The sequence below is a fragment of the Ambystoma mexicanum genome, chromosome 2p (assembly GCF_040938575.1).
Source record: "Ambystoma mexicanum isolate Mex_15411 chromosome 2p, UKY_AmexF1_1, whole genome shotgun sequence".
Classification (NCBI taxonomy): Eukaryota; Metazoa; Chordata; class Amphibia; order Caudata; family Ambystomatidae; genus Ambystoma; species Ambystoma mexicanum.
In genome coordinates this window covers 629259023-629285515 of record NC_090923.1, presented here as the reverse complement: position 1 = coordinate 629285515, position 26493 = coordinate 629259023, and the positions used below count along the sequence as shown (strand labels likewise).

At 46.0% G+C, this 26493-nt stretch overlaps 1 protein-coding gene across 1 annotated transcript in view; it reads left to right on the top strand.

Annotated features, from left to right (window-relative positions):
- UBA7 (ubiquitin like modifier activating enzyme 7) overlaps positions 1 to 26493 on the top strand; it is a 1701784-nt gene that overhangs the window by 1494288 nt on the left and 181003 nt on the right. The window contains exon 23 of the mRNA XM_069644160.1: positions 1314 to 1415. Within this exon, the coding sequence (XP_069500261.1) occupies positions 1314 to 1415 (102 nt within the window). The remainder of the gene's footprint in view (positions 1 to 1313; positions 1416 to 26493) is intronic.

Sequence of the window (26493 nt, the reverse complement as noted above, 5' to 3'; positions counted from 1 at the left end):
CCATACACGTACCCAGCCAAATCGCGTGTGATAATTCCTGCGCCCCCCTGTAATACACGTACCTGGCCAAATCGCATCCCTGTAATACACGTACACAGCCGAATCGCGTGTTAAACTTCCCGCATACCCCTGTAATACACGTACCCTGGCCAATCGCGTGTTAAACTTCCCGCGTACCCCTGTAATACACGTACCCTGGCTAATCGCGTGTTAAACTTCCCGCGTACCCCTGTAATACACTTACCCTGGCTAATCGCGTGTTAAACTTCCCACGTACCCCTGTAATACACGTACCCTGGCCAATCGCGTGTTAAACTTCCCGAATACCCCTGTAATACACGTACCCTGGCCAATCGCGTGTTAAACTTCCCGCGTACCCCTGTAATACACGTACCCTGGCTAATCGCGTGTTAAACTTCCCGCATACCCCTGTAATACACGTACCCTGGCCAATCGCGTGTTAAACTTCCCGCGTACCCCTGTAATACACGTACCCTGGCTAATCGCGTGTTAAACTTCCCGCGTACCCCTGTAATACACGTACCCTGGCCAATCGCGTGTTAAACTTCCCGCGTACCCCTGTAATACACGTACCCTGGCTAATCGCGTGTATAACTTCACGCGTACCCCTGATATGCACGTTACCCGCTTTGCGTTCCTTGTTTGGCAGCCCTGTAAACTGGTCCAGGGTTAGCGCAGCCCTTTGCGATGATTTAGCGATTTTGATGGCTTTTCCTTGCGCGAGGGCGTTCTTGGGGGCGTTACTGGCGCTGCTGCAGGGTCGCTGCGATACTCTGCGCCACGGCTGGTTTGGGAGCATGAAATCCATGAATACGCTGTGCGCGGAAATCGGTTTTAGCGCACGTGCCTGGCGCAGTCAATCGCACGCGGACACTCTGCGCCAGCCGCTTGCGACACTTTTCTGCGAAATTCTATGAATTACCCTGATAATTCCATAATGAGAGCATGAATCCAATCAATACCTAATAAAGCCAAGTGTTCTATTTAAATACCCTTTCTTGTGTGGTCTCCTTATTATATGAAGGATGTGCCTTCAGCCTGAACAACTCCAGCCCTGTACTTCCAACTTCAAGTTCCTTTAGCTATTAATACTCGCTTAGATCCAACTGGCTGATGTATTACTTTCTACCTGATGAAGGTTGCCCTCCACAGGCACTGCCAGTTGAGCCTTGGGATAATGATAGCTGGACACGCTGCTGTTAACCTGTTATTGCAAGCTATGCCCTTGCTGCCAATGAATGATGGCCCACCTCTCACGCACACCTTCTCTCTGTCCCCTCTCTTTGCTGCAGTTCCAGCAGAAGGAGTACACCCTGTGGGATCGATTTGATGTGCAGGGCATCCAAGCGGATGGGCGGGAAATGACACTTCGGGAACTCTTGGCCAGCCTGAAGGTAAGTTTAGTTGGTTTCAGTTTTAATATTTGTAACGCGCCGGAAGCCCATGGGCAAAAGAGGCGCACACATAAACAAGATGGTTCTATGTTCTTAGATCGGCAGGCTTTTTTTCACAGAGTTTTTTACCGAAAGTTTTCGGGTGAAAAAAAAACGAATTTATTTTATATATATATATATATTGCCCAAGCCCCCTTCACTATTTTGTAGTCCCTATACTCCACACACCCCTCCCTACCCCTTATATGCCCTTACCCACCCACCCCCTATATTAATCGATGAGTTTTTCTACAAAAAAAGCAGTCGCAAAAAAGCCTGGCGATGTAATAACGCCTTACCAAACCAAGACAACCCAAAGCAAAAGTGCAAGACAAGGGACAGTCTGACTAGCCAAGTATACAGGTCCTATGACTACATTCCAGCCAGCAATGAGGCAGAGATTAGGGAAAAAAACAAAGTCGGCAGTGCTTCCCTGAAGATTGGAAAAGAGCATAAATCTCTTAGCTTGGGTGCAAGGCTGCTCCAGTGGCATTGCCCGGGATGACGGGGGCGGACGCTCCCTCAACCCCCCCCCCAGGCACCCCTTTGTGCCCAGTGCGCCCCCCAGCCTCCAAGTGGCACCCTATTAGCCACCCCCCTGGCACCAAATCAGCCTCTGCTACTGGGCTATTCCTGTGATAGGGATGCAGTGGAATCACAACCCAAGCACCCGGCAAGTTTCTCTGGCCAAGGGCACCGGGCCTTGTTCTCATAATTCGATTTCTACATGCATTTTGGCAATGTGAGATATGGCTGTGTTTTTTGCAAGTGGTTTATTGTTATGACAAATGCGGTCATCACTGAGCGTTCGCGCAGTGTGTACAGATGGCGGTGTATTTTCGCGCGCAGTGATAACCGCCGGCTGCACGCAGTGGAAGAAGCATCACTGAACAGCTCCTTCTCCACGCTCCCTGTTACCTGATATTGAATCAACATGCTCCAGGAACCCTGCAGATTCCTGGCACAGAGTCTGAAGTGCGGGGAATCCGTGTCCACTGAATGCCGCTCCATTAATCTTGCTATTATTTAGGGCCTATGAATGACATCATCGCACCAGGCTTGGGAGCGGAGGCGTGGGCCTCATCCAGCTCGCTGCTAGGTTCCACTTAGCGAGCAGCACACGCAACAATACTCATCTCCCTCGTGTCCCTCTTTGCAGACCTACCCCAAGATCACATTTCATTTCCTACGTGAGACTCTGCTGTCAACAGGCCTATTACTAGTGACAGAAGTTGAGTAGGAGGCCCTTCTGACACACAGACAAGGAGTTTCCTTCGCTCATGCATCAAAGCACACCTTTCTACCCATGCACTCAGACCAGAGTGTACCAGAACCCCAGAACGGTGCGCCAATGCACCCTGGACTCGTCTCTAGTGCTTGTCGGGGCCTGGCCCCGAGTGCTTCAATAATAATATGGGGCGCTGATGTATTTCTTTCTTACACGCACAAACTCATTTTCCCCCTGCCCGGCCCTGGCACCCCGCTCCCACGTGCCCTCCCTTACCCAGGGTCCTCTCGCTTCGAGGAGCCGCTATCAGTTCTGTCCACGCCAGCGGTGAAAGAGTAAACACATATCAGTTGACCTCACAAAATCTGACATGGATCTTGCACAGCAGCACAGCTGTGTCTGTTAAGCGTGTTTTGGCATGTGATGTGTACACTCTGCCTTTTAATCGGTGAGTGTCTGGGACCCATCTCAAGGCTACTCTCGTCGGTACACCAAATCTATCATGGGCCTGGTTCCCGTTCAGGGTGGGACTTGGGAAGCAGGTGCCTCGCCCTCCCCTGTTGCGGCATTGCGAATCATTGGCATTTTATCAGGGCACTTGCTCGCTGCCAAATGCCAAGTATAACGTAATATTGGCTGTATTCCTTGACCAATTTTTACACAGCCAAGCGCCATTTTACCTGGGGAAAAAAAGACCACTTCTACAACCCAGGAAGGAACCTGCCATCACCTCGTCCCCCTCACCCCCCACGACCCCTCTCCTGTTAGACATACAGGGCCATATTCACTTGTGGGATACACCCGCGTGCCACTTTGCATGGCCTTTCCTCTTTCCCCTCGGAGGGCAAATTGACAGAGAGAGGTTAGTCCGCCACCAAATGGTTCTGCATGCACAGACTGCCCCAGTGAAGCCGCCCACACTAAAAACGTGGGCAGGGGGCGTTCTGGTCGAGGAGAGGATGGACGCTGGGATGAAAGTGCTTCCCTTGCCGTCCCTGTCCGAGTCCAGGTGCAGTGGAAAGCACAGCACAGCCGGGGGTCTACGTAGACCCCGCCTCCATTTCGGAGGCCCAAATACAACTGTCACCCTTCGCAGGAGCCCCCCACTTCATTGATTTATATCCTTTCCCAAAATGGAGGTGGAAATCTAAAAATTGCATTTTCTCTGACTGTTCCCTTCAATGCGCGTCAGTCCAAATGTGCTTACTGGACCCACGTGGGTGGAGGGAGGGCTGTCACCCCCCATTGTGTGGTCATTGGTCCATTTCATCCTAGCACTTGAATATGCAAGGAGGGTCTGGATGGCCCAGGGTTCACAAGTCCCTGCTATGAATAAGTGACTTCCGAGGAGAGATTCGAGAGGGCAAATATGGGAGGGGCAAAGTGCCCGAGAATTGTGCCCTCACAAGTCCTTGTGAGTTGGGGCTCGTGTTCCAATCATAGTTCCACAGTAGTAGAGACACCTCCTGAAACATTCGCACTTGAAGCAGGCATGGCATAGCCAGTAATCTTGCTTTATACTCCTTTGCAAAGCATAGCGATTATATGCCTAGATGCCCACTCCACTCGCCTGCTGTTGCCATCTCATGACAAGGTAATACTGCCCTTTGACAGGTATTTCCATGATCGACCCATAGCATATAGCATATACAGAGCTATAAGCGAGTTAAGAAATCGAGGGGGGGGGGCTCCTATGGGGACGTGGCTTATGGATGGGCGTGGCCTATAAAGTACACAAACCATAGTAAAATACGCACATAAATATATAACATCTATATATTTGTGTGCATACCTTATGCTTTGCGTACTTTTAAAGCCACCATCTTTTTTTAGACATTTCTATGTTTATAAAAGATGTCTTGACAAGTACACAATTCAATCCATCTTTTAAAAAGCTCTGACAACGGACAAATTCAGATGTGTCTTTGTCAGCAAAGCTTTACAAAAGATGGCTTGAATTGAGTACTTTTCAAGCCATCTTTTATAAAACTCGAAATATTTTTAATGGAATCCCTAGGTTCGCCGAGGGTTAAAGACGCCTCGGCGACCTGGGGAAACAAATGGACAGTATCTTCCTCTGGTGACCCCTCGCACAAGGAGTTACCAGACGAAGTTACAACGCTGTGACTGGCTGGTACTTCTGTCAGCTTGCCTGACTTAATGGTCGGCGCATATCCCGTTGCGGCTGCGGCCGTGGTGGGATAATGCATACCGCCAAAATTGTGGTGGGTCCAGGGGGCCCCAGCAGGGCCCCGGCTCAGCCCCATTTTTTGGAGACTGCCAGGACCCAGCCCCGGCTGTTCCAGCCTACTTAAAGCACTGAGCATATAGCAGTGGCTAGTAGTAAGCAGCCTACACTTTCACACTCTAAATGTCCTATTTTAAAGGCGTGCAATTGAGGAATAATATTAGACAATATCTCCTTTTTTTTAAATATTAGGTAGTGCTTACGTGCCACCTATAAGCGGAAGCAATTGCATTGGTGTTCAACTAGAAGGAAGAGGACATTTGAGGAGGGGGACTTGTGGGTGTTGTTTGGTTATTTAGCCACCCATTTACTGCCCATGGCTATGTCAATCCCTATGGCCATTCCCACTCACTAACTGCCCCACTGCACCCACAATGCATACTCCTGGGACCTCTTTGAGCTAGCCCTATCAAGCAGTAACACCAAACTTTGGCCTGTCAGTGTTATTTCAAAGCAGTCTGCTGAGAGTTAATGGCTTAATTCCAGCTTACATGTGCTATTGGGTAATGCAAATGGCTCTACCATGTGTGCCTTCAGCCTCCTGATTTATATCTGTTCCTAGCACTGGAGATCTGTTAAAAACTAGCATTGACAGAGCCAAAAGTGTTGCCTTAACTATAGGTTTTGACCTGGTAGTAACATTATTGCAGTACCTCACAAATGAGGTCCCAGGTCTACAAAAATGCCCAAATTGTTGACGTTTTTGTCCAATGCTTGTTTGCTTTAGTTATGTTGTGATCTGCCCGTAGAAAAGATGGTATTGGCCCTTAATGAAAGGTGTTGTGGCCTAAAGTTATGACGGAGGCCATCATTAGTGTGCAATAAACACATATATGAGGTAACCCACATGTATTTACTACACAAGCAGAGACCCTAAAGTGGGATATGAATACAACATACAAGAAGAAAATGGGTTCACTGCCACATTTAGAAAAAAAAAATCTATGAGGGTCTCAACCCAGCATCCAACACACAATGTAGTCAGATGCTAGTTCAATGTCTTCAAAAATAACAATTTAATCTCAGGTTGCATTCCAACATCTTGAGCAACAAAGCACATATTAAAATGTACGAGGAAACACCTTTCCTCAAACCAACTTAAAACAAGAAAAAATCAAAGAGAAATTCTTATTAACAAAGATTACAGCCCCATCAGTCAGGCCGTCATTACAAATCAATTACACCAAAAGTTCCCATCTCCAAAGTTCAGAACCCTACCACTTGTACACAACCCGTATCAAACACACAGATATACAACAGTAAAGCAAGCAAAAAGTTTGGAAAAAGGCCCAGTTCTCACATACCCCTGGAGCTGTTCTTGAGCACCCAATCATTTTACATGTGCATTAGATCAGTCAAGAGGACTTAATGGATGTAAGCAAACCAATGCTTATCTATTCCAACAAGAGTGTTCAGAAGAACAACATATTTGTAGGTGGTTTGTAGCGCACCTACTCCAGTTTCGGCTGCAAGATGGACTATAACCAAAAAAGTGATGGGAGGAAGGTTTTAAATTAATCTGAATCACTCGCACTGCTCTGGGCAACTTTCCATACCTACATTTTTTTGCCCGTCTGTACCATTGCAAAACGGGTACAGCCATATGCAAATCAGTCACAAACTACCACCAATGAGAGTAGCCCAGTCCGAACTGCTAGGCCAGGTCCCCACTGCACGGAAACACAAGCAACCCCAGTTATGGTTTGACCCTGTTGGGCCTCCTCAGTGAGGTGCAGCTTGGTTCCCTGTAGCACAGCGAGCAAGGGACCCACGTCTGAGCATACCCTCTCTCACATAGGAAGACAAACTATAACCAGAAAAGTGATGGACTACTGCAGCAACCTCTTTCTAAATCTGCCTGCCTCTACTCTCCGCCCTCTGCAACTCATCCAAAACAGGACTGCGAAACTTGTCGTTGGCCTCAAACCCAGGGATCGTATCTCTCCAGGACTGAAATCTCTGCACAGGCTCCCAGTGGTGGCGAGGATTACGTTCAAAACCCTCTGCATTGTCCACAAGGCCTTCTGCGGCATGGGGCCTCAATACCTTCAACTCTCTCTTCCTAAATATCTTCCTTCTCAAGCTCTTTGCTCATCCGCCTCCAACTCCCTCAGGGTCAGTCGCTTCTCCAAGCAACGAGTTGGTGGTAGATCTCTTTCTTCGGATGATGCCTCTCTCTGGAACAGCCTCCCTACCTCTCTGAAAATTGAGGAGAACCATCTCCGGTTCTGGAAGCACCTCAAGACCTTCCTCTTTGCTTCAGCTTTCTCTCCTCCTCTACCCTGCTGAACTCTTGACTGAAACCGAAACTGCACTGGTCATTTGGCTACCCTCTGTTCTTGGGCCCAGTTCCCCCCTGCCAGTTGCACACCTGCACTGCCCCCTGGCAGCCCTTGCACTCTGGGGCTGTTTCTGTATCCCTTCAGCCCCCTACCAGCACTCGACACCTGATGTCTGCACTTACCTTTGCACCTACCACCAGCTGGCCGCACTTCTTATTTATTGTTCTTATTTATTGTTTTTATTTATTCACTGTTTATCCTATGTACTGCACTTCCCCTTCCCCCTCACACTTTTCCCATTTCCTCTTCCCCCCTCCCCTGTACTTGCGTGATCTCAATGTCACCTGGCCTAGTAAGATCGTTTTCTCCGTCTTCCCCCTGTTCCCCTCCCTTGCCTCTTCGCGCCTTGAAACACTTGTGTATCGACACGTTAAAAATGATGCCATAAAATATCATGGGTGGAAGGTTTTTTAATTAATCTGAATCACTGGCACTACTCTGGGCAACCTGCCACACCACTGTGCCATTGCAAAAGGGGTCCAGCCATATGCAAATCAGTCAGGTACTACCACCAATGGGAGCAGCCCAGCCCAAACTGCTAGCCCGGGTCCCCACTTCACGGAAACACAAGCAACCCCAGACATGTTTTCTGCCTTGTTGGGCATCCTTAGTGAGGTGCAGCTTGGTTCCCTATGGCACGACGAGCAAGGGACCCACGTCTGGGCATACCCTCTCTTACATAGGGAGACTAACTATAAATAAAAATTGATAGGTGGAAGGTTTTGAATTAATCTGAACCACTGGCACGGCTCTGGGCAACCTTCCACACCACTGTTTTTTACCCTATCTGTGCCATTGCAAAAGGGGTCCAGCCATATGCAAATCAGGCAGGTACTGCCACCAATGGTAGCAGTCCAGCCCAAACTGCTAGGCCAGGTCCCCACTGCACGGAAACACAAGCAACCGCAGACATTTTTCGGCCTTGTTGGGTCTCCTCCATTAGGTGCAGCTTCGTTCCCTATGGCACAACAAGCAAAGGACCCACATCTGGGCATACTCTCTCTCACACAGAGAGACAAACTATAACCAAAAAAGTAATGGGTGGAAGGTTTTGAATGAATTCTGAACCACTGGCACTGCTCTGGGTAACCTTCCAAACCACAGTTTTTAGCCCATCTGTTCCATTGAGTCCGAAACATGTCTGGGGATGCTTGTGATCTTGTGCAGATGGGATGTGGCCTAGCAGCTCGGGCTGGACTGCCCTTTTTGGGGTGGGACAAGGCCTGATTTGCATATGGTCTTTCCTCTTTCTGTAATGGCTTGGCAGGCTAAAGAACGATGGTTTGGAGGGTTGCCCAGAGCTGCGCCAGAGGTTATGTATGATTCATTTGAAACCTTCAGCCATCACCTTTTGTTTTGCTTTAGTCACCCCGAGTGGGACCGGTATACCCAATGTGGGTCATGAGACTGCTGGTCCTAGAGACCCAAGATAATACTCACTGATGACCCCCAATGAGGCCGAAACATCTCTAGGGATGCTTGTGGCCTCGTGCAGAAGGCATGTGACCTAGCAGTTTGGGCTGGACTTACCCTTTTGGGGTGGGACCAACCCTGATTTGCATATGGTCTTTCCCCTTTCTGTAATGGCTTGGCAGGCTAAAGAACAATGGTTTGAAGGGTTACCCAGAACTGCACCAGAGGCTATGATTCATTTGAAACCTTCCGGTCATCACCTTTTGTTTTGCTTTCGGCTGCAAATTGGCCCAGAAATGTACTGTGGCCCACAGAGCATTATCTTTGAGGTATGTTTTTTTTTCTACTAGCCAGTTTGACTAAGACACATATAGTGGCAACTATAGATCGTGTTGGGCACTTGTTTTTTGTCCCTTGTTACAGACTCCTCGGTTGTGAGGGGCCACCCAGTGTGATATAGACACTTGCATTCACACTTGCATTGAAGATCGGTTAAATGTTTCCGTATAACTGAAGAAAATGTTGGGTACCTTGTCCTTTGCGCAAGGTATGTTTTATGATTTTTTCTATGCTCTGTGTTTCCTAAATGTGTGTATTATTACTTTTCAACCCATTTATGTTTGTTCATTTTTTGACAGATTGTGTGCCTCGAATTCTGTTCTCTCCAATTAAATCTTTTGTATGGCCTGAAGAAGGCTGGGCCACTGTAAAATTCTGGGCCATCTTGCAGCCGAAACTCGAGTATGCATGTTAAAAACCACCCAAAAATCTTTTGCTCTCCTGAGCACTCTTGTTGGAATAGATAAGCATTGGCTTGCTTACATCTATTAAGTCCTCTTGACTGATCTAATGCACATGTAAAATGATTAGGTGCATGAGCTGATACTCAAGAACAGCACAAGGTGAATGTGAGAACATGGAGTTTTTTGATACTTTTTGCTTGCTCTGTGTGTGCATATCTATGTGTTTGATACGGGTTGTGCGCATGTGGTGGTGTTCTGTACGTTGGAGATGGGCACTTTTGGTGTAATTGATTTGTAGTAAAACCTTTACTGATGTGGTTGTAATCTTTGTTAACAAGAAGTTTGCTTTCATTTTTTCTTGTTTTAAATTGGTTTGAGGAAAGCTGTTTCCTCATACATTTTAATATGTGCTTTGTTGTCAAGATGTTCGAATGAAACCTGAGATTAAATTGTTATTTTTGAAGATATTGAACTAGCATCTGACCACATATTGTGTTGAATGTTGGGCTGAGACTCTCGTAAAAAAAAGTTTTATATGTGGCAGAGAACCCCCTTTCTTCTTGTTTTTTGCCATCATTAGTGTGGACAGATCACAATTGTTATATCATTTTTAATCAAAATGAGGGCACGCTAAGGGTGTATTTAATTTTGCCTGCCACACACTGCATTCAGGAACGCACACATATGAGATAGGAATGACACCGCCTAAGAACCAAGGGGTGGTATTGCCCAGGTCCTGTTGCAACATGGGCCACTAGTAGCTGTGGGGTAACAATATGAAAAAGGAAGAGACATGGCCAAAGCACCATCAGCTATGTATCAGTCCACACATGTCACCTTCCCCTCTCTTGATCTGGTCCCAATCACCTTCATTCAGAGGAAAAGCCTGATTGTTCTGATGCAGTAAAATCAGTGCCTGAAAAATAATGTTTTTATTGTATTTTATTTGTAATATCCAAACGGGCTTTGATTAAGCAAAACATATCGCATAGAATTAAGCATGATTGCAGTAGCTTATTACTGAGAGCTTTACAAATCAGAAAAATAATGGGAGAGATAAAATGTTACCATTGGGAACAGAGTTTGATGGTTACATTACGACGGTGGCATACCTGGCGTAGGACTAGGACCATTTCTCCTCCTGGGAATGGGAATTTTAATCCTGTGGTAAACCCACAGGACCTAGTGGTGGTAACAGTAATCGAGTTTGGTGATAATTCACCGGAATTGACCCAAAACTCGTTATGAGACCCATTGTATTTTAACAAGTTTTTTCATGGCTGTACCATCACCAGAGGACTATCCGCATGGTGCAGATACTGGCAGGAGTGGGATATTTTTTGCCCAAGAAGAAGGAAACTGCATTTAGCTATGTTGGGCCTAATAATTGTAGGGCATTGAAAACATGCCAAGATGAATGGCAAACTGAAAAGGTAGTATTTTATTTGCACCTGCCACAAATAATAATGCTGTTTCAAATAAAGAGAAATCCACTTACTGATTGGGTCTTGTATGTCATTGACAAAGCCCCCAAAAAAGAATTAAAGTCTTATTATGGCATCTGCAAACACAGAAATTGCTGTCATGGAAAGGAGTGCATGTGCTGATTAAAAGCAATGAACAGATGGGAAAATGAACAGTGGTGGCAAGACACAAATTATATTAAAAAATAAACAGAAGGCCTTGTGTACCCAAGGAAATGTATCCTTCACAAACATAAGTGTTTGATTCTAAAGCCATGACTTTAAGTTTAATATGCTACTGAATATGCCTATTTATTGAAGTAACCCATATCAAAATGTGACCAAGAGTTACAACCTAAAGTGTGTTTTTAACTCCCCAGAAAATCTCACAAAGCAGAGTATCAAGGGTGTTACAACCTAATACATTAGATATATGGGTAGAACATTTCACGTTCATAACTGTTATCATTTTTGCATAAACTGCAAAAAAATTACTGGTCTTACATGCAAACTCCTGCCGAGATGGGAGTCAGTTCATTACGAGCGGCATGATCAGAGGAACCCCAAAATATATATGATGTTAGGTTTATGTGTAAAATAAAGAAAGTTGCCATGTTGTGACTTTTTAGGTAAAAAACTGAAAGTGTCAAATGAAAACTCCATTGGGTGGATTCATCTCTCCCATCATTTCAACTACATAACTCCAGGAGCCTTTACATGGAGAGGGCCTGGACCTTGGGGGTGGCGAGGACCGTAGGGGTCCAAATGAAATTCAGGACTAATAAACTAGCACCTTCGAATTTAAATTTTTTGGTGGTGTTGTTTTAGGGTTAAAAAGTGGATGCACATGCCAGAGAGGGGGAGTGGTAAATCATCTGGGTGAATACTGAAAGAGAGTTGCAGATATATTTAGTGATTACATGTGTATATTCTTGTTTGTTTTTCTGAAAAGTTCTTTTGAACTGAAACACAATAAAAAACAATGTTTTTAAAAAAATTAAGTTACAGACTGTAACATTGCCTAGAAGGTGCCTGACACTACCTGGGGTGCAATTTCTGATGAGAGTGCTGAAGGAAATCAGGGAAACTGAGAGAGATGCTGGGATCTTTGCAAGGAGAGCCAAATAGGGGGATGAATGCTGATGGTTATACATGATTGAGGTGCCTGACCAGATCCCTGTATTCCTCAAGAGAGGGTCCAGAAATGCTGATGTCTTCCCTGAGCGCCAGGCCCAGAGACATTCTATGTAAGTAATGTGTCAAACTCAACCAAGTGTGGGGATTTGTTTGATTTAATACCTTCCCCTGAATTAATGGGTGGGTATATGTAAGTAGACTCTTGGCATTTTCCAAAAAAGAATGCCATTAATTCCCCTATAGCTAAATAACACGGGGTGATTTTGTTTAAGCTTGAAATTGACATTTAAAGTGAGTTGTTATTCCTAATTTCAATCCCAACCTGAAAACTCCCTCAAGGGAAGGGGTGTCCTTGTCTAAAAACGAAATTCCTAATTGTTCACCATTCCTCAGACCTGGCCTTGAAGCAGAGGGGTGATAAATGTACACTGAATATCAGAGGTTTTGGTGCGGGGGCAGAGAGGTGTTTGCTAAACTAAAGTGAATCCCTAATTGAAATGTACACTCTCTACAGAGAGTTAGAAAGTGACTCCTGGTGGAAGAAATGCTGCATTGCATAGGGGCAAAGTAAGACGGGTTCTATCAATCCAAAGAATTGTCAAGTCTGTTGGGCTTTCAAAACTGCTAGCATTTTCATGCGCGCAGGGAAATGAAATCTACAAAGTGCTGCATGTGTGAAATTGCTGTTGAAAATAGAAAAAGGTTGCAGTTGGTTTAAATGTAAACCTTATCAAGGAATGCCAATTGGTCATGATCTTGTAATGTTCACCGTACTGTCTAATGTTGACATTAAGGGATTTGTGTGTGATAGAAGGTTTGAACTGTTTATTTGACCTGTGTTCTATTTCCATGAGGGTCAAAAGTGAAAACACACATGGGGTGTTATTTTATTTTTTGTTCTTAATGTTGATTCCCAAAAAGTGAGTCTTTGTATTGAAGCTTTGTTTTGTGCCACACTGAAAGTGGTGTGTGTGCAAATATTAATTGAACCTATTATTTCATAAATATATATTCTTTCTGTACACCGGCCTGGTTCTTGACTCCACATTACTCAAGCAGGAGAGATTCATTGGTTTTAGATGAGGCATAGGCAGGACTAGATAGAATATCACAGTCTAATTGTGTGGCGCTGTTGATTGGGGGGGGGAGTACTCCCCACATTACCAGTGATCCCATAAATATATCTCACAAACCTGGGCTATGCCTGGGTTCCCCGGCATACATCGGCTCAACGCAATCAGACGTGTGCACAGATGCTGTCGATGACGGCTCAGCTCACTTTTCAATGCTCATAAAAATTAGAACATATGTAGTTGCGACCTAGGAGTGACCCTACATTAGGATGATCAGACATCTCGGTTTTGGTTCGTCTGTCCGAATCTTTTTGAAGTGGGTCGAAAAATCTCATGTGCATGTGCGCGAGTGAGTCTACCGGCAATCTCATGATAAATTACAACGGGCCTCATTTCAAGTTTCGTGGCAGTTCTGGTGAATTGCCATCCAACTCGATCACCGTTAACACCACATGGTCCTGTGGGTTTATCACAGGATTACAAGTGGTGGTAGGGCGGTGTAATTCCCCATTTGTAGAGTTCATAGCACTCATTGTGGATTTACCTCCGTCAGATTTACTGTGTAGTAAATCTGTAGATTTTCAGAGGTAAAGTTGCAGATGTACCTCCACTTTAACTCCAAATTTACAATTTGGCTGCGCAGGAAAAATAGCAGGAATTCTGTTACCTCAAAAAAAGTGGCGCTAACAGAATTACCACCATTTTTCCCCACACTGCCAAACTTTTATTGAGGTCCAATTTTTACAACAAATTCACATAACTATAAAACGAATAAATGCACTAACTTTTTGGTAATTTCAAATAAACACTTACACCAGCTCTCCGCTATCCCACGGTGGGCCTGACCCTGTGACCTTTCACTTAGCAGCCACATATATTAACTGATTCTTCCACCAGGACTAATTTCCAAACTTGCTCATCCAGGCCTGGAATAGCAATTAGAGCAGGAGCACCATTGTGTTTCACGTGATTTACATTCACAGAAATATGCAGAGGCACAGGGGAATGTCAGGAATCCCCTCTGCCCCCCCCCCCTACTGAAGTGTGACCCTGGTTGGCACTATTACATTATAGTCCTACTTTTATGTTGGTGGCATGTCCTGGTTTTAAATCTTGAAAATTGAATCTACCTTACACCTGTCTGCTGTGTCAGTGACTTTTTTTGTTATCCCTGCGTTTTCTAATGCTGTGAATTGGATCTGTGGGTAGTTCGTCGCCAGTAGGACCTCGCCCCCCCAGCCACTTTCTTCCTTTGAACTAACACCCAAATCAGGGTCATGGTAGGTTAATTCTTAGCACAGTGTTAATTTTGCACAGCATGATAAATTTCGCGCCAAAACCGGTAAATGTGCGGGATTTGCATAACAAAGGCAATTATGACGCCCATTCCTGCTGGGCCACATGGCAAGTGTTAAAGAAGGACGAACAGGGGGAAGGAGGCCAAATGCAAGCCACAGGAGCACAGGGAGGGACTGCATTCACCCGAGGAATGTCCACAGTGCAAACAGAGCAGCAGCTGCGATGCCACACAAACCTGCGGTAATGGAGCGTCAAAGGTGCGTAGCCCCCCACATGGCCCCAGGCCGCCGGTATGCATGTTCTACATGTCTTCTTCTTGTCCAGCATTACAAAGGACCTTAACACCCCTAAACTCCCCGTCTATCCTCCTAGCCTCAGTGACGAGCAAACATGCCTTTTAAGAGGTGCTTGGACGCCAGTTCACCCCCTCCCTGCACGTCTCGGTTGAATTCACGCCAGGCCCACTGTTGTTTACAAACCATTGTTGGCGAAGGCTTCTCGTTTTTGCAGAGCTAACACCTCGTGTATGCAACCTCTACTTTGACTAAGGCCCCTGTTCCGAGATTTAAAGGCCAAAGAGTACACACTAGTAAGATTTTAAGACTTCGAAACAAAAGTTATTGCTTCCATAGAAAAATGGCGCTTCCCAGGTGTGACGCACCTCGGGATTCCCCGAGACCGAGGCTCCCCGAGAATGAGATGTGCCTGCTCTGTCGGGCAACGAGACATCAGCGAAGGCGACGTCACGAGATTAGCCATGATTCTGCAATATTCGGGAGTTTTCTCTGCAGACTGCACAGATTACTTTCACGTGCGATTACTCTGCGATGGTTGTCGCGGCACAGCAGGGATTTCCTCCCAGAGGCTGCATGCAGAGGTCACCTGGATCGAGAGAAGTGGAGGAAAATCCTGTGTGCAGCTACCAGTTCTCGCTGCGGAACCCAGCGATTACATTGCAGTATATTCAGCATGCATGTATTTCGGTTCAGTGCAGAACATTCATTACAATGAAATCCACCATTTATTAATTTGAAAACCCTATGGGGACTTTGGAAAAGGATATGGATTCCGGGTAAGGGTGGATGTGGGGATTGTCCCCCAGCATTTTGCGTCTACCAGGATTTTAAAAAATGGTTAAGAAAATCAACATTAAAAACACATGCAATGGGTCTCATCACAAGTTTGGTGGTATGTCTGCAGTAAATCCACAGAGATACCACCAAATGGATTAATGTTACCACTACTTGGTCTGTCCGAATTACTGCCTGTTTACAAGTGGTGGTATGTGGTGTTAGTCCCCATTTATTGGAGTCCATATGATCCATTGGCAGAATTACCGCCAGTGGTAGTTTTGCTGATTTGGCCAATTTTTGGTGGTAAAGCAGAGAAATTACAGCCAGCATTCTGCTGGAGGATTTTCGACTGCCTTACCTCCAAACCTGTAGTTCGGTGATGTGGTAATGCGGTGGTAATGCAGTTTTGGCCACACCGCCAAACTCGCAATGGGGCTGATGGAATCCTGGCATCAGTGCTAAAAACAGATGGAATCCTAGCTACAAAATTAATACTTGTTTTGGAAATATAATTTAGAATGTTATACCTGTGCTTAATGATTTTTCTTATTCATTACCCACTGCAATACAAGACCTTTCCTTGATTAATCAGTCTGCTTCAACAATATAGCGTAAAAACACACAGTTCACAGCTGGTTCGCATCTTACCTCTCGGATAGGCACCAAGCCATCCAGATGTGCATCTGCAGGTCAGACCACCGCCCCGGTCACCTGCAGCATCCCACAAGGCTCAATACTGTCTAGGGTGATCTTTAATCTATGCATGGAGCCATTAGGCTCACTTCTCAATGATCCCAACATCGAACATCTCACCCAACCAGTACTCTGACAATACCCAATTAATACCCTAAAATCAGTGGTGCCATGACATTTCACGCCTCAGGAATTGCCTAGCATGTACTTGAAGCTCAGTCCCACAAAGACCAAATGTGTTCTACCCAGTCACTTTAAGCAGGATACCATTGAAAGGTGGCTAAACGACATGCACTTTGAAGATGTCAACCTCACATGCCCCCAAAACACTTGAGTTCACTATAGACAGCACTCTCTCCTTCCAACAACATATTAACAAGCAGGCCCAAAAAACCTGGTTCAAGCTAACATTCCTCTGGAAGATAAAAGCCTTCCTCCCACCTATGAACTTCTGAACCACAGTCCTAGCACTGGTAATCTCCCGCATCTATGGGGAAAAAGCCCTCCTCACTGGTGTTACAGGGACACACCTGGCCCCACTTATGGACATCCACAACGCGGAGGCATGAGTCATGATGGGGAAAGAAGGCATTCGACCACATTTTTACCATCCTAAGGAAGCCGCACTGGCTACCCCACCCTCCAGAATACTCTTTAAGAAAGCTTGCACACCTGCCAACCGAGCTACAAAGCTCTGCACTCCAGTTTGGTCACGCATCTCCCGGAGCCATGCTATCGCTAGGCATGCGCCGAAACTGGCATGCAAGGAAAAAAAACAGGAAACAACCCTTCTTTTGCTATGCTTCGCATATGGGAACACATCCCAGTGGCAGTTCGGGCCACTCAAGTTCAGAGAGGAACTATGGACCTTACTCTTCAATCATTGCCTTAGTGCTGCCTAGGCTCCTTATCTTCCCACATCACATCCAACCCTATGGCCAGAACATCCCTTGTCATGTATTGTCCCTCGCCCTTACCTGATATGTTACCCTCAATGACATGTACAATGCTACATTGCTTCCTACCTAGGGTTGTGTAACCCATGGCCCCACAGGGCCCGGCTAGTAGGGGCTATGTGCTTGTCACCTAAGGGAACACCTATAAATAAACACGCAGACACCAGGGTAATAAAGGTATTTTATTTAATGTGTAATGTGTTTTCTTTATCTATGTGTGTGCTGTGTGTATGTGTGTAGTTTAAAAGTGTCAATCGTAAGAGAAAACAAAGGTATTATAATTATAATAGTTTTTTTATAATGCGTTTAATACCAAAGAGGTTTCTAAGCGCGGACCTGGGATTCCAACCTGTGTTGCTCTGCGTCGTCTTGCTTCCAAGACGAGCGCGTTGCCACTGAGATATACTACCCGTGCCAATAGAACTCCCCTGCCCATGAATGGGCTGGGCAGGGGAGAGACCAGAATCCAGGAGGATTTAAAAACAAAAGACAGTTGAAGGAGAGAAAGTAGGAAAGAAAAAAAAAACATAACTGGCGGAGTTCCTGCCTCGAGCGTCCCTTCAAGGCCTATCTTCCCTAAATGGCTTTGTGCAGCGCGTGGGGGAGCCCTCTCAGAGAGTGATCCAGGGGGCCGAGCTGCTGATGCAAGGGGCAGCTCAGCCACCCGGGGATGTAGCAGTGGTGGGTGCTGCCTGGGCCCAAGAAGAACAGCCCAGCCAGGGTTGCGTGTGGGGGCGGCCGGGACCAGGCTGCCCAGCCGTGCCCCTGATGGCCTGAATCGTGGTCAGCGAGGCGGGACCTTCAAAAAAGCACTCAGTGAATGCATATGCCAGGCACAGCCCAGTAGGAGAAGAGCAGAGAATTCCACTATACCCAGGAGGTTGGGAGGTTTAAGTGGTAAAGAACAAGTTTGGGTTGGCCTGAACGGCCAACCTAGGTGAAAATGAAGAGGAGAGGAAGTCCCGGGCTGCTCCATTAAGTGGTCCGGGTGAAGGAAAGCCTCGGGCGGCCCACTGGAGCAGCCCAGGTGAAGGCCAGTGGCCCGCCCCTGCGTCTAGCGACGCATTGCAGAGGTGATGGGCCAGAAGCCCAACAAGGCCACGGGCGTGCGGCAGTGAAAGTGGCGTCGTCCCCATTGCCTTGGGGACGTCGCCTGAACCCAAAATGGCAGGGGCTGCACGGCGTAGAGAGTGATGTCCCCATGACAACGGGGGTACTGTCTGAAGATAAAATGACGGTGCATGCCGCGCAGTGACATGTAGTGGACTCCCATACTAGCAGGGGCACCTCGAACAGTTGAAAATGTCACGGGGGTACGGCGATCACATAGTACAAAAGTAATACTATAGACAAACGTCTGAAAACAATGTTACGCACCCAGTTTCCATAGTTTTAATTTATATCCAATATGGACATGAAATGACATCATGTGTGTCATCATGACATAATATGACATCAGTACATGACATAATGGAATTTTAAAACAGAATGACATGACAACAGAATTCGGGTACACTTCCATTTTGACTAATACAGTAGACTTGTGGTTTTATAAACTAAGTATACTTAATAGCAGTGAACTCCCAATTTACTGTTGCACAGCTTCAATATATTCCCATTTTATGCAATGTTAGCAGAAGTCCCATCTCCACCAACTCAGTATACTTCTATCCTGGTATACTCCAAATTTGTAATTCCCAGTTTTTGAACAATCCCAGTATATTGCCAGATTGCACAATCTCTGTATAGTCAAAATGTCATCAGACCAATATATTCCTAGTATAACAATACCATTAATCCTACAGTTAAGTGAAATTCTATGTTCTCACTTTGCAACATTCTGGAAAATCTGCTGGTTTCATAATCCCAGTTTAGCAATCTCACAATTTGGCATTCACAGTTTTTACAGTGCCTATATATTCCAATTCTGACATCCCAGTATAGTTGCAGTTTGACATTCCCATCATACTTCCATTTTGAGATACCTTGTTTACTCCCAAATTTGGTAAACCCACTATGCACCTAGTTTGTAAATGCCCACTTTGCCAGCCGCAGTGTACTCCAGCTGGTGTAATTCCAGGTTATTCCTAGTTTGCACAATCCCAGTATTTTCCCACCTTGCACATTTCTGTAGAGAAGCAGACGTACACGTCATTTATAGAGCCCACCCTCTCACCTCCGTCACACTGGAAGATCAAAAAGAAAACTTGTTTGACACCTGGTATCCCACTACCAGATTGGAGATACGAGAGTCGTTATGCGCTCAGACAACCGTTTCGTATGTATCATCAAACTGATGCGGGAGACATAGCCGGCAAGGACCACTGCACATAGAAGAACTATATGTAAGGTCTGTCAGATTAAAAGCGATACCACTAAAGAGAGAAGATATGTGGACGCACTAAAACCGATATATGGATATTTAAAGAATGGAGATGTGACTGAAGTGACAGAGTAAACATATATGCAAATGTAAAGGAAAACCACATATGCTGAGAAGATGAGTGACAAGAAACGCAATAGGTGTATATACACACAAACGCAAGGTAGATAAGACAACATAGAAGCTTGCGAAAGTAGAAAATAGAACGCAAGTAAAGCAGCCATGTTGAGTAAATGGACGTCAGCCTCGTATAATAGCAAGTGAGAAGCCTCGAGCAGGAAAACCAAGGCTGCAGAGCTGACAGGCGCTGAAAATCAAATTCGTGCAAGAACAAAGGATCTTTGTTTGGCTCAGAATCAAGGATGTCACAGCACGAGAAACTTCATGGCTCAAAAGTAGTCCAAGAGCATAAGCTATGTATGTAGTACATATTTCTCTTAGATTAAGGAAAGGAGTGAATGATTGTGAGTGCCAAGTATTTTCCAATTAAAGACACAGAAAGCACATGCAGGATGGAGAAACCAGGTCTCCAGAGGCCAAGAAGAGTAATAGCACCCAAATAATTGAATCAAATAGCACAAAATAGAAGGGCAGAGTGGACACAAATCATGGTCTCCCCACACGTGGTCCAGGATCAGAAGACAAAGCCTATTCATAATGCTCCAGACGAAGATAGGAATGTACTTTCACTCCCTTTAAAGCTCTGAGTAAGAGAACATTCAGCAAGGTCAACAACAAAGAGTCTTGGCTTATCTCCGAACTGATTAGAGATGGTAGGCTAATTAGCTAAGAAATGCAGTTGTCTGACGTTTTTCCCTTCCACCTGGGTTTCGTTGTTTACGTGTTGCTAACAAGTCGAATGTCCAAAGTTGGTAAGAGAGTGCCAACCAATCATAAGGGACTATGTAATGGTGGACCATACATTGTTGCACAGACCTAACCTCTGCTGTTAAGTTATTATGTGTATTTTACGTAGTTAAAGGTGGTTCAGGGCGTGCCTACAAGATAAGAGGCATCCAATGATGATACTAACATTCATACAAACTATATGCATACATTTCCCTTAACCAATCCCTCTACCCAGTAGGCTTTTACTGTTAAGCCATGTAGGATGGCGTATAAAACCTTTTTGTGTAACCGAAATGCTTTGAGAGTGTGTGAGCTGCAATCTGTTTTGCTTGCCAGGTTTCCCTACTTTATTGAACCGATAATAAAGTAGTATTTTGCCATCTTCCTTGAGTCTGTCCAGTTATTTGGGCCTGAGATCATTTATTGTGGCAATCCCATTCAGCGCTTGGAATGCTCCAGGGGCTCTTGCACAATTCCAATATATTTCAAGTTTTACAATGAAATGTATAGAATTCCTGTACACTCGCTGTATACTCTCCGTTTACTCTTACATATTTCCAGTATTGTATAAAAGCTTAACTTCTCTTAACACCTTGGCCAGTATTAGGAGAGTATTTTCTGTTGTTAAGAGTGGTGTTGGAATCAAGGCATTGTAAAGTAGTAATTGACTGTGCCATCTAATGCAAGGTTTTTTGATCAGAAAATGACTATTAGATCGACTAGTCTTTACCTCTTAATGTATTGATGAAGGAAATAAAAAGCAGAATGTTATAATACCTCTAAACACGTAGATAATAAGATACTAATGGAACAATAGTTGAAGGTTTTTTCAATATAAAACAATGCAAAAGTATATATGTCGCTTTCCATATAGAGTGTTATCACTTGTTTAAGCACGTTTGTATCAGTCTGTTAGAAACATATGAAGATGTTGGAGCTACACAAGGGGATTTAAGAGCAAGTAGAATCTGCACGTAACGTAAAGACCCCAGGAAAATAGGGATTTTGAAATGCCTGTTTATAGATTGTATTATGACGAAAGAATTAAGTATATTACACCACAGAGCTTTTGTGAAAGCTACAGATACTCTATGGACAGAATGTTTTTGGCCAAAACGAATGAAGGGTCAACAAATATTATTGATACTGACCGTGATTGCAATGTAGTTACAGAAAGGATGATATGCATTTGGTCAGAGGTAAAATGCCTGCTTTGTGTGGTTACCAGAATGCTTTACTTTCCTTTGAAACATTTTTCCTATCTTGAAATGTTTTAATTTTGAGGGAGGTTGCTTGTTGTACATTTAAATGAATTACGGCAATACATATTGGATGATTTCTTTTTAAAATCTGAAGCTATGTATTTTTAATGGGAAATATTTTATGAGGAAAGCTATTGTAATGAATTACTTGGTGAAATGCTTATTTATCCAGCTAGCATGGGGACAGTTCGCTATGAAGACAGTGCAAACAAAGAGTAGAAATGGGATTATCTATCCCAAAGCAACTGATTACACTTGAGGGCTTTGCGATTACATGATAGACTGTATATCATATTGCAGGCCAAAAAAACATAATACATTACCTTGCAGGAAAATAATATTTTTTTCCCAATTTTTCACCTACAATATCTGTTTACTCCCACTTTACAATTACACAATTCCAGTACACACCCAGCTTAACATCATACAATTGCAGTGACCGCAAAGGTGTCCTAAACACTAGTTAAAATGTCATGTTATTGGGGATGCGGGGCCCGCGAGAGCCGCGCCAAGATGGCTGCTCCAATGTGAGCTCCCGGACTACCCACCAGAAATCCAAAGATAATCCTGAGCCATCGACTTTATAGCTCCCTGCAATACTTTATGTCTAATGTTGGAGGAGCCGATGCGTTTATTGCTTTTTTCCCTGTGGCCCGCGGGTGCTGGTGTGGTGCTAGAGGCCGGCACGTCTGTGATGGGGCCTGAGAAGTGAAGGCCATTGTGAAGGGAAGTGCTGTAGAGCTGCCAAGGCTGAGGCCCAACTGGGCGAAGGAGCTAGGACCCGACCCTGAGGCAAGAGCCTGGGATAGCTGCTGCAGACGGGGTGCCACGGTTGTGGCTGACGGTGGCCCGATAGAGAATCTGCGATAACTCCCATTGGGAAGAAGATTGTCTGGCCTCAGTGGCGTGAGCCGCATGGTGGAGTGGGGCACTCTTGCAGCTGAGAGTGCCGCGGGAGGCAAGGTGGCTTTGCCTGTGAAGGCAGCGCCAGGAGAGTGTCACACATGCAGAGGATGGGACGCCCGTACAGGGGTCACTGTAATCATCCTGGGTGCCTCTGCTGTTGGTGTTGGCCAGATGGAGAGGCCACAGTGAAGACAGCCCAGCGTGGCTGGGCTGATTCATCTGGCGGCCGGCCTGGATCCACCTGAAACGGAGGGCTGCGGTCTGCAGGGCTGAGACACCTGCGACCAGGGCTGATGCATGGCTCTGCGGATTGCATCGCATCACACGGTGGCCCACAACTACTGTTATTATTGAGAATGCGTTCGATGATAAATGTCCAAGTGGACGGGGCCCAAGCAGCACAGCGAAGAGACTGGCCCTTGCTGTTTGGTGGATCGAGGCATAAGGAATTTACAGGCCTGTGCTCTTACATGCCTGGTCCTCCCCAGTGGGGCACATACACACTTCATAGTTGGTGGGGGCCTGTCCCTCTGCCCCATAGCTAACCAGCAACTACTGGATTAAAGGGATGGGGTGCCCAGTGTCTGGGATGGGCCTGCCCCTGCCCGCACTGTGAACAGAAGAGGGGGGATATCTGGCCGGACTACGCGGGCCTCCGGTGAGGAGCTGTTATGGCTGGGAGGTGAGGTGTGTCGCACTTCGGATCCTGTCCCCAGAGGGACGAGCCAAAGAACATTGATAATCATTAACTTGATTGGGGGCACAGGAGCTGTCCACCCAGAGTGACATGTGGCTGCAGATCAGCTGTTCCGAACTGGGTATCCTCGGAAGATCCTGCATTCCTCTTTCAGCCGGCATTAGCACTTGACAGGATGTGGAAAGCTGACAAAACTCAATTTAAACTGCCATATACCGCCTCCTCCCAGCCCATGCACACTTTGTGTGAGCCTCAGGACATGGATGCAGTGGTGGAGCCACAGATGGAGAGCTCCTCTGAAGCCCTGCAGGACATAAAGGGCATACTAATACTGGTGCAGGCGGGCATTCAGCCACTAGATAATAAACTGGATACCCTTACCTGTAAAGTTGATCATATGCAGGTTAGGTTGAACAAACATGGCGATAGACTGGACGAGGCGGAACAACGCTTGTCCATTATGGAAGATGAGCCAGCGGCGATTCCACGAGAAGTGGCCCAGCTACAAAAAGCAGTCAAGGAGCTGACTGAGAAGCAGGAAGACTTGGAATCACGATCCCGCCGTAATAACCTCAGGATAGTAGGGGTCACACAGGCAGAGGATAACGGAGCCATGGAACTGCTTGTTGAGATGATACCGCAGGAATCTCGGGGTAAAACTGGCTTCTTGTCGGTGTTCTTAGTGGAAAAGACCCATTGCATACCGGGGGGGAGACCCCCAATCCCTGGCAGACCGCCCAGGCCCATCATCGCCAGGCTTCTTAATTATAAAGACAGAGACTTTGCCCTGTGCCGATAAAGGGAACAGGACGCTCACATTTAAAGGGGATCAAATCCATCTTTTCCCTGATTTTTCCAACAGAGTGCAAGCGTCTAGGAAAACCTTTGTCGATGTGAAGAAGAGGCTCAAGGGTTCAAATACGCCATGCTTTTCCCTGTGCGGCTCTGTGTTGAACACAATGGGAGAGCCCTAATTTTCCAGTCTCCGGAGGAGGCAAGTAAGTTCCTGGATTCCATGGACAGCGGGGCAGTCCAATGAAGAACAGAAATTGCCAGAGCAGGCCTAAGATCAGAGACCTTGGATAACTTTCTTGCGACGCACTGGTCCTCCTTTCAAATGCCGTTTTTTATTAGAGGCTGGGGTAGCCGGCTGCCGAGGCATGCACTGACCTACGTGGCGGCTAGGCATGGCTAAGCCTAGAGAGGTTCCCATGTCTTGGCACTGTTTGTTGAGTCTGGGTGGGGAGAGTCTGAATGGCAGGTTGGGGTTGCTGGTGCGGGTGAGCAGGGTGGCCACTTTCAGTTGATTGCTTTGTTGTTGTTAGGTTATTTTTGACGGGAGACATTCCACATGTATTATTGGTCCTAATAGGATATCTCTACTTGGAGGTACTGGGGGCGGATGGAGGGCAAGTGGTGGAAAGTGGCCCTGCTTCGGGGAGTACAATTGTACTCTTTTGCTGTCTCTAGGATGCTTTTCCTGAATTTATATGGCTAATAAGGGAATCATAAGTACGCCATTCGCTTTCAGGCAAGTCACCATCCCTGAAGTTCTACAAATCATGAAACAGACAAAACCCTCTCTATGCAAAGGAGATGCATGCCCAGCTAATATAGTCAAACCCCAGCCCTAGCCCCTTTTATCACCACCTTCATTAATGCCTCCTTCACCAAGAGCACGGTCCCGCCCGCCCTTAAGGAAGCCTGGGTAGGACCGTTACTGAAGAAACCCACCCTCAACCGTGACTCCCCTAACAACTATCGCCCAATCACAACTGTACCATTTTTGCTAAAAATTCTTGGCAAGGCTGCCTACCTACAGATCCAGTCCTACCTGGAAACTCATAACATTCTAGGAAAAAGACAATCCGGCTTCTGCCCTTGTCACAGTACTGAATCAGCCTTACTAGACCTCAAGCACCAACTACTTGAAGCCATGGACAAAGGCAAAACATCACTTCTTATACTCCTGGATCTATCGGCAGCCTTTGATTTGGTTAACCATAAGATCCTGTGTAAACATCTCATCGACACGCCCACTTCTCACGAGAAGCCACTGAATGGATCACCTCGTTCCGAGAGGGCCGAGCCATGAGGGTCTTCTCTGACCAGGCCTCAGCCTCGCCATCCCCCATTGAATGCGGAGTGCCACAAGGATCTTGTACCTCTCCCACTCTCTACAACCTTTTCACCCTTCCCCTGTTCAGTGACTAAGTTGAATTCGGCATAGCCTTTACCAACTATGCCGACGACACTCAAATTCTTCTCCCACTAACAGGAATCTATGAACAAGACCTAGCAACCCTCCAGAAGACTTATGCACACATCCAGGCTTGGATGGCAGCCAATGGTCTCTGTCTAAATGGTAAAAGACAGAAATACTACTGGTAGGCCCAAAAGAATCCCTACAAAAACCTGACAACAAATACAGTTCCTTCACTATTGAGAACTCTATCATCAGAGCCGCCATTGCTGTGAAAACTCTCAGTGTTTACCTGGACTCCACCCTATCAATGGACAGGCAAGTCAGTGCCATCTCATCCTCAGCCGCACTCACCACTAAAATCATAAATGCAGTAAAACCGCACCTTTCACCAAATAACTGCCTCAACATAGCCAGAGCCACAATTGGTGCAAAACACGACTATTGTAACATCCTTCTCCTAGGCACTTCTGCAAATAACATTAACAGACTACAAATGGCACAAAACAGTGCCCTCAGAGCCGCCCTAAGCATTCCAAGGAGAGAGCACATCACACAGGCAAGAGAAGATGCCCACTGGCTCCCTATTAAGGAACGCATTACATTGAAGGCCCTCACGATCACCCACAGATGCATTACACAGACTGCCCCAGCATACCTAGCAGAAATAATTCACCAGGCCCCAGCACACAGACCAAAACGTGACCAATACACTCACCTGCTCTCCTTCACAGCCTTTAACAGGGCTAAAGCTGGCGGCACTAGTTTGGAAGTCCTAGCACCAAAAGCCTGGAATGCGCTCCCACTGAGCCTAAGAAATGAACAATCCCTTACAACCTTCAGGAAAGTGTTAAAAACAAATCTATTCAACTAGACCAGGGGTGCACAACTGATTTTGACAGAGGGCCGAAAGTACCTTACATGAGGGCTATAGTGGGCCGAAAAGTAAATGTGGGCGGGGCTGTAGGCGGGGCGTGGCAGGAGGCTTTTTAAACCCCCAATTTCTACTAAACACATGGAAAAATAATGTTTTTGAGGGGTAACGATTTTTATTTGCATTTCAAACTTACA